Consider the following 9,547-nt stretch of genomic DNA (forward strand, 5'->3'; position numbering starts at 1 on the left):
AAACTAGACATTTATAGCTAAATGGATGCATATTGAGGCAATACTTTTAAGTGAAATAAATAGGACACACATGTGTAAATACCGAACAGTTTCTCTAGTGTGAGAAACTGAAAGGGTAAATAAGGATTAAAAGGATTAAAATGAATAATTGATAATTTGAAATAGAAAAAGGTCCAAAGGTGTAGGGGTGGTGGGAGGGGAAGAGGAAAGAAGGGAAAGGAAAAATTATGAGAAAAGAAAAAAAATGGAAACAAAATATATGTAATAGAGAAGGGTGGAGGGGGTGAAGGGTGCACAGGTAATGGGGAAAAAAATAAGGACCAAGATTGATCATGTACAGGTACAAGCACCTAATGATAAATGTAAATGTATTGTATACCTAAAATGCACCAATAAAAGAATTAAAAAAAAAAAAAAGATAGACCCTCCAAACTCCCTCAGTATTTTCTTTAAAAATATATACATAGGCCTGGGGATTTAGCTGTGGTTCCACCACCTACCTCTCAAGCCCAAGGTTCCAAGGTCGATGCCCAGTACCCAAAAAAACCCAAAAAACAAAAACCAATACACACACACACACACACACACACACACACACACACACACACGAACACTGTATTATATCTATCTCTAAAACACCCTCAAATCATTCAATTTTATGTCTTCACTGGAAAGGATCTTAAACTATCTTGCCTAGTATGGGAATATTAGAATACTTCAGTCCTTACCACAATCCTAAACTGACTATGTTGGTCAACATATGCTTATCATGCAATTTTTTTCTTTTGGTATTGGGGATCTAACTTGGGACCTTGTGCTTGCAAAGCAAGCAGTGGAACCACTGAGCTAAATCCCCAACCCTTATCACATAACTTTTCAAAACTTTTGGAAGATCTAATTTTATCATCTCTAAAAGCAAAGAGCTGGATTAAATAATCTGGAAGAAACTTTATAATTCTAACTGCCTTAACTCTTGGGACATCTCACCAAACTCATCTAGAAAAGTTAAGAGTGCTTTTTTCCACTGGCATTAGAATTTTTCAAACATTTCTCCTTGCCACATAAGCTTCTGTGGATGAGACAGGATACTGCGGATTATATGTTCCATTAATTTCTATCCCACTGCTTTTTTTAACTCAAAAAAAATCCCTAAAGGACGTCTTACTAAGGAATTTTCACTGATCTATACAGTTACTTTTAGTCATAAATAGATTTCTGTCAAGTGTGAGAATGACAGTAAACATTTTTTCCACATCTTGCTATTACCTGCATTTCAATATACTGAAGATCTTTTTTTTTCTTCTGTAAATCTTCCAATAATTGTTGGTCTAAGGTTACATCTGGTTCATTGTCTTGCAAAAGATATTCAGCATGTCTATCAATATATGATCTGTCCCGGATTTTCAATCTCGTTTTTTCCTGGTTTATCAATTTCTTTTCTTGGTTGTCAAGTTTTTTCTCTGAGGTTGATTTGTTCTCATTGGAAACTTCAGTTCCGTATCTGTATGGACAAAATATTTGCAAAAGTCAAAGGAAGAGCCACTCAAGTCCTGGAACAAAACAATATCCTAAATATTTCAAAATCACCAAAATTGACCGCTTGTGGTTTTTGCTCTATGAAGCAGTTATGAAATTAATATACTGATATTCTTACAATAAATTCAGACTTTTCCTCCTTTTAGAGATATTCCAAGGAAAGTTATCCCTGGTGATAGTTTAAAATATAAAAATCCCTTTTTATTTCCTTTCCTAGTAAACTAAAAAATAAATTCATCCTGATACAGGCAAAAAATAAAAAAATTATTAAAAAAAGATAAAATTCCAAACAATAGTCACTGCTCTACTGAAGTGTTGTTCTTTTTTTGATTTTCTTGGATTTGCTTTATTTCACAAATTCATTTTTTCCCTTAAGCTATAAATGCAATACCACATTGCATACTCACTAAAATACTTCTCGATTTTCCTCTAAATGATAGTTTTCACCATCTTCCTAAACATAAAAGCAATTTAACTTTATGCAGACCTACCCACAGAATATTTTGCAGTACAGTGATGGTGGGTTAAAAAAAAGCACATTTAACTGAATAGATCTCATATTTACAGACTACTCGTTCCAATATTTAGCATTTTTGTGGAAATATGACACCTATACTTTTTTTCTCCAAATCAACTTAATCTACATTAAAAAAAGAATTACTTCAAGTCTAAACATTACTTACTGAAGACCCTGATATTATTTTTATCATAATTTTCTAGCCAATGTCACAAAAGAAGTATTTGCTTATTCTCCCCCACCCCCTGTACCATGGGATTGAACTCAGGACCTTACACTTGCGAGGCAGGCACAGTGCCACTGAGCTAAATCCCCAGCCCATGCTTATTTTTTAAAATATTATCTTTTGTTTTACCCATGATCCTCTGGGGCAAACCAGGATATCTGTGCTTCTGAATCTTTATCATTTTTAGTTTGGACAGAATTCAGCAGGTGTGTAATTTGCTCTTCTCGTCGTTCATCCATGTGTACTACCGCTCTCTATTTTGTACAAAAGAAAAGGCATCTTTATCAACATAGGAAAACATGCGTGACATGCTTTATTAATGGAAGAAAACGTGTTTATTTTATAATTAAAAAGAAAAATAAACGCAATGATGTTCGACAAACGTTTATAAAAAAAAGCTAAAGTTACCACTCTTGCTCTCTCGTCCACCCCACTTTCTAGACCAAATTTATGTTAACATATTTGTGTATATCCTTCTAGACCATTTCATAAGTTTTATCTATAAAGTTATATCTAAGTATAATGGGTAAATGAAGAATATTTGTGTCTATTCCTATAACTCTGGTTCCCCTAACTCCTACCTTCAGGCAGTTATACATGTTTTCCTGACATCTTCAGTTTCTAAAACCCAAATGTTCTGTTAAAAAACAGTTGAAAACTGAAAATAACATTTTGGTTGTAATGAGTATTTCAAAGTTCTTGCACTAAAAAAAAAAAAAAAAAAAAAAGTAAATTAAGTTAAAAAACAGTTAAGACTGATCTCAGAGGAAATTAATAAAGCTAACCAACGCTCATGGGATATAGTAAATGCAGCAGTTGTTTTAGAAAATGAAACAAAGAAAATGTCCTATTAGACAAAGATAAGGTCCTTGGTGAGTTATGAAAACTTAAATTCTTTATGCATCTAAGAAGTGAAATTATAGGCCAAGGTAAAAAAGAATGAATGTCAAACCCAATTCATTGGAGATCTGTTTTTTAGATATACCAAGTTATACCAAGTTTTAGATATACCAAGTTGGATTCTTAAAAAATTATGACCCTACAAACCTCAGTCTCTTTATAAGCCAGACTTAATATTGTAATGTACACATGAATCCACACGCAATGGGAAATACATGAGGAGTGGTGAAAATTAGAGTCTATTTGTTTAAAGAACTAAAAGAGGAGGAAGGTAAATATAGTAGTGAAAAAATTACATATTTTAAAAATATAGAGAAAAGAAAACCTTAGAACTTTCTGACTATTTAAGTGGAGGTGAGAGAGGCAAAAAGAAAGAATCAAAGACAGCTGCTTCAAATTCAAGGCTGGGTCCTGAAAGAACAGCAGTTAAGATCAATCATTAGGAGGAGGCTGATAATGAATGACAGGGTCATTATTTTGTCAGCTCATTATTTTGTGGCGGTGTTGATGGTCAAAGAGCAATGCTGAGGTTGAATCTGAAGACCAATGAAAATCAATGGTGCATACTTTTTTCTTCTATTATCTTTATCCAGTTTTAGGATTAGCACAATGTTGAGTTCCTAAAATGAGGGGAGAAGTGTTCCTTCTTTTTACTGCTTTGTTTGATATAATTTATCAGTTAAAATGTTTATGAGCCTACTGTTGTCATATAGGTAGGTTTTCAAGCTAGGAATATACTTTCTTTAATAGGTGCTATTCAAATTTTATATTTCCTCCAGAGTTAGTTTCATTAATTTGTCTTCCAAGGTACTTCTGAGAAGTTGTCAAATTTACTTTAAAAAAGATTTATGTAATATGCTTTCTATATCCTTTTAAATTCTGTAAAATCTGTGGTAATGCCTCCTAGATCTTAATATTGAAATTTAAAAAATGTATAACTGATATTGTGTAACAGGAAGAAAAGGTCTAAAAGACCAGGGGAATTGGGAGGGGTAGGGGAAGGGAAAAAAGGGAAAGGAAAAAATATGAAAAGAGGAAAAAAAAAATGGAAACAAGGTCTCTGCAAATAGGGAAGGGTGGAGGGGGTGAAGGGAGGGCAAGGGAAGGGGAAAAAAATAAGAACCAAGAGACTCATGTAAAGGTACAAGATCCCAATGATGAATGTAACAGTATTTTATACCGAAAATGTACCAATAAACTTAATGGGGGAAAAAAAAAAAGAAAATCAATGGTGAAATTCCCTAACTGTAATAATTATTAGGCAGCCAGAAATATGAAACTGGATCTCTTGAGTCTATGTTTTTAGAATTTATGACAAGAATTTTGGAGTGCTCAGCAAAGAGCTGGGTATTGAAACCACAGACATACAAGAGTCCTCTTACTTCAAAAAAAAACACCACCTCCGACAAAGAAATAAGGGCAGAACTGGCCAAAGCAGAAAGTCAAGTCAGTAAAGGAACACCACTGAATCTCTTTATTAAAAAAAAAACAAAAACAACAACCTAACAAAAACCATATCTTAAATTCTCCAACCCCATAAGCTATTGCACTATTTTTCTTCACATCAAAAATGCACCATTTTCAGGGCCAGGGATTTAGCTCAGTGGTTCCGCCACCTGCCTGACAACCATAAGGTCCCGAGTTTGTGCCCTGGTACCAAAAAAAAAGCTCCATTTTCTCATCTTTCCTTCTCTTGCTACCCTATTACAATATGCTTTTTCCTCCCACCACTTCACCGAATGGGTTCTCAAGGCTCATTAATGACCTTACTGATAGATCTAATGGACATTCTCAGCTCTTGCTTCAGGACTTATGGTTTCTCTTCTCCTCTTTAAACTTCTTGGGTTCTAAAACACCACCCAATGCCTTGTTTTTCTCTTCTCTGGCTTCTTCTAGATTCTTTTACAACTTACTTTCCTAAGCCTGTCCCCTAAATATTTGTGTTGTGCCTTTTACAGGTCAGCAGCACTGGCATCACTGGGAGCCTGTTAGAAAACCACATCCTCTAGGCCCAGTCTCTCTATTCAATCCTATACTCTAACAAGGTGCCTGGTGACTCCTCTACACATTCAAGTAAAAGAAGCAATGGTCTAAAACTTCAGGTCTGGGTCCTTTCCTCTTCTCACTGTTCACTCACACTCCAATTATTATCCACAAGCCCACAAACTGCCAAATGGTCACCTCCACTGTAGATTTCCCTAGGTATCATATCCATCCTGAAATCCTGACTTCTATGCCTGACAACAGTATCAAACTCATAGTGCCCATCGTCTTCCTCCAACAGGGCTGATTTTGACATAATCATAAAAGTCTTATCCATTATCACTTGTTGTGCTCATTCCCTCAGATAAATCAGACTTATTTTGAGTCTTACCTACTAAATTACTTTAAACTAACTGGCTCCATCTCCACTGCCAATAACTTAATTCAAGCTACCATTTCCCACCTTAATTATTGCAAGGCCTACTTAACTGGTCTTCCTCCCTCAGGACTGCCCTCTTTTCAATTCCTTCCCTACATTACTACCTGAGTGAAATTTAAAAATTAAAAACTATTTCATTCTTTGTTGAATACTTCAATGGCTTGCTAAGATTCTTAAGAAAAGTAAATGAATTTGAAGGTGCTCCTTATTTTTCTAATCTACAGCTTTCCAAACTTCTGATGGTGAAATGATTTTAAAAGGTCATGACCTAAATTAATAAGAGAGCAGGGAAATATAAAGACAACAGCAACAAAATCCAGGACAATGTGCAGGTAGGTTTAAGAATCATTTTATGAAATTTCCATTTTAATTATGTTCTGGTTGTAAATTAAAATGCATTTCCTTTTGAGCCAAGTAGTAGATAAGGCTGAAATCTACTGCTCTACCTTCACCTAACCACAGCTTACATCCATACTCTTGTCTTTCAGTTCCTTGAAGATGTTCTTCCTGATCTCTGTGTTGTGGCACAAACTTCTGCCTTTGTATGAAAAACCTTTCCGAATTCCAGAACCCCAAACACACACAGATATACACACTTTGCTATCTTTCCAATTTCCTCTCCAAAATCTTCTAAAATCATTTGAGGTAGGGGGCAGCCCATATTCTTATCATAACAACACTTTAACATTGTTTTCTGTCTTCAGCCCCTAACATTCAGTATCTCTGTAATGTAGGTACTATACAGTGCATAAGATACTGACTCAAACAAATCAAGTCCTCCATGAATATGTCTTGGAAAGAACAGCAAGAATGTGTCATTAGAATGTTTCTATTCTGTAAGCACAAAGATTATTTTAAAAGTAAAAGCCATGGAAATTCTGACTGAAAAGCAATCATATCAGGCTGAAGGTCAAAGAGCCAACTGAAAATATTCATATTTCAAGAAGATGTAAAAATTCACTTTAGATAGAATGGTATGACTTTGCAATAAAAAACAAAAGTGAAGCATGTTTACAAAAGATATAATTATACTGTATCACGTTGGGGACCTGGGCTTAGGAAGTACATTAAGGGAAACCTGATAAGCCGAAGCTAAATTACCAAGATGCCCAGAAAAACATGTTAACATGCCACGAAAAATGCATTAAAATGAGACAAGTGACAGTTTTTCAAATCTCAAGCTGTGAGCCAGGGAATGGATCTAATTTTTTCTTTTAAAAGATCACCATGAGTGACTCTATAAGCTATAGATTTAATGGGATGCAGGTGTGGAACCAAGACTAGCTAGGAGACTACAAACAGAAAACTAGTGGCCAATATATAATACTGTAACTGCTATAGAGGTGAGTGGATATATTTGGCATATACGGTATTAAGGACAATGTCAGACAGGGTAGCACAAGTCTATAATCCCAGTAATCCAGGAGCCTAATGCTGCCAACGTTGAGCCCAAGTTGGGCAACTTAGCAAGACCCAGTCTCAGAAAATTTAAAAAAAAAAACAAAACAAGACTAGGGATGTACAAAGTTGCCCAGCCTGGGTCCAAAACTGGCTCAGTGCAAAGACTGTGGATTCAAACCCCAACAGGACACCCACTATGCACACACAAAAGGAAAAATATGGCTTTGCTAAAACAATAAAAGAAGAATCAAACATATGTACCGTTTGGCCTTGGCAATGAGCAAGTGGTTGTGATATTTATAAAATGGAGGTTTGGGAAAAAGGGATGAGATCAAGAATTTTGTTCCTAATATCCACTGCACAAGTAGCTATACTCTTTGTGTGGAAATAATGAAGAACTTTTCCTGACTTAACTTTTCTTCTGTAAAACTCCCTGAACATAGTATTTTTCAGATTCCTGTAGCAACATGCATAGAACCTTCAATGAAATAGAAGGTAAATAAAAGCAGATAAAGTTATTGTTTATATCTTTACAGTTATGACTTCAATTACTGTTCCAATTCTATTATGGATTAATTGTGCTTCTCCAAATTTTCAAAAAGCAGTTGTTCAATGAACAAGTTTTTTTCACTGAAGAGGGGGCTGTTGAAACATAGGTTTTTTGTTTGTTTTTTTTTGGTACCAGGGATCAGACTCGGGTCTTTGCACTTGCAAGGCAGGCGGCGGAACCACTGAGCTAAATCCCCAGCCCCATAGGTTTGTTTTTTTGAAGAGAAGAATGTGGTAAGTTGTGAAGATAAACCAATAAAGCCCAAAAACATTTCAACAAAAAGATTTCCTTTAAAGAAAAATAAAGAAATGGTTCAAAAATATTAGCCTAAACCAGTATGATGGCGCAAGCCTGTGATCTCAGCACTCTGGGATGCTGAGGCAGGAAGACTGCAAGTTCAAGGGCGCCCGGGCAATTTAGTGACTTAGCAAGACCCTGTTTCCAAAAAGAAAAAAAAAGTTAAGGGCTGCCAATGTAGTCCAACCCTGGGTTCAATCCCCAGTATTGGAAGAACCCCCCCCCCCCCCAAACCCAAACCAAAACACAGTGGTTTAAAAGACGACTGAATTATACTTAGTAGCTAATAAAAGATGCTTTTCATTAGGTCACGGTTCAAAGGCCTATATTAAGAAACCTGCTTTTTTTAAATGATAAAAATCACCTTTAAAAAAGTATGGACTATTAATGCAACTTGATATCCTTTACTACAGATTTTCAAGTTACATATCAAACTGAAGAGACCAATCAAATCATATTCTGAAGTTTCTTTCCCCTCTAGCATGCTACATTTCCTTCTAAAAGAGGGGCTGTTAATTAACAAATTTCCTCACCTGAACACACACACGCACAAATCCTGGAGTTGTGGGTAATTTAATAATAACCCGATCTACAATCAAAATAGTGCTTCACTACTTCTATTCTGCGTAAACTTGTCTGCAATGTAAGGTCACTATTTTTGACTTCGCCAAAGAATTCAACCCACAAATCCTGACTGCGTCTGGCCAGACTCACACAAAGAACGCCAAGCGGTATAATATCCGCTACACGGAGCTTCAGCATAATACGTGCATCTGTCCTTGGCCTGCCTACACGTCACAAAACACGTGCATCAGTCAAACAAAAGCAAAGACTGGAGGTAGCGGGATAAAAAAAGGAATCTTGTGTGTATCACCTCTTCTACTATTATCTCAGATTACCTCCTTCCTCTCCGCCTCCTTGTTCTTCTGTGTCTGTTTTTTCGCGTACCACAAGCCAATGTCGCGGCCTTTCAAGTGCCCGGGATGCCGGCCCCGTCCACCTCGACCACCTCCGCCGCCGCCGCCTCCGGGGCCTCGACTCCCTCCGTGGCCCCTTCCATACCCACCATTGGAGCTGCAAGAACCGCCATCGCAGCCCCAGTTCTGATGGTAGTCATAGCTCATTGTTCGGGAAAAGTACTCCCCGTGAGAAGCCGCAACCGCTGCAAATGGCGTCTGGGGCCGGAAGCAGATGCACATCCACTCTCGCTTTGTTTCCGGAGCCCAGAGCGAGAAGGAGGGCTCTTTAGCGTCACAAGCAGCCGTTTCCGGTGATGTCACGTCAGCCCGCCGCGAAAATCCGGAAAGAGGCGGAAATGAGCCTACCTTGTTCCTCAGGAAGCAGGGCCAACAAAAGGCTTGCAGCTTTTAAAATTTTTTATTTTTTACATTTTTAAAAAAACCTAAGCTTAGCAAGTGAGAAAATGGGTTTAGGGATTTATTCCTGGTGTTATGTTCTGGAGTTTGCTTCTGATTAAGCTCAGAAAAGTAAACAGTTCAAACAAAACATGTGGATCAATGAGTAGTTTCCTAACAGTCTAAAATGAATTTGTTACCTTTCTTGAGAACAGCCTGATACTTCTTTCAAATGTACGATAAAACCTAAATGTGCTCCTTTCTTTAAAGGATTGTCATTTACTGTCTTTATCCACTACCTAAATTAAGTCCAGAACATTTAGGAAGTGTAAATAAGCATTTA

The 9,547-nt window shown here is 36.7% G+C and overlaps 1 protein-coding gene across 1 annotated transcript in view; it reads right to left on the reverse strand.

The window, feature by feature from the left end:
- The window catches only part of Dhx36 (DEAH-box helicase 36), a 48,591-nt gene extending 39,527 nt beyond the window's left edge, over positions 1–9,064 (reverse strand). The window contains exons 1-3 of the mRNA XM_004834484.3: positions 8,749–9,064; positions 2,409–2,533; positions 1,267–1,501 (exon numbers count right to left, since the gene is read on the reverse strand). Of these exons, the coding sequence (XP_004834541.1) occupies positions 1,267–1,501; positions 2,409–2,533; positions 8,749–9,048 (660 nt within the window). The 5' untranslated portion in view covers positions 9,049–9,064. The remainder of the gene's footprint in view (positions 1–1,266; positions 1,502–2,408; positions 2,534–8,748) is intronic.
- Between the last annotated feature and the right edge of the window lie 483 nt (positions 9,065–9,547).

This window comes from Heterocephalus glaber, unplaced genomic scaffold (genome assembly GCF_053883595.1).
Source record: "Heterocephalus glaber isolate CG9 unplaced genomic scaffold, H.glaber_assembly_v1.0 deba00001504, whole genome shotgun sequence".
Lineage (NCBI taxonomy): Eukaryota > Metazoa > Chordata > Mammalia > Rodentia > Bathyergidae > Heterocephalus > Heterocephalus glaber.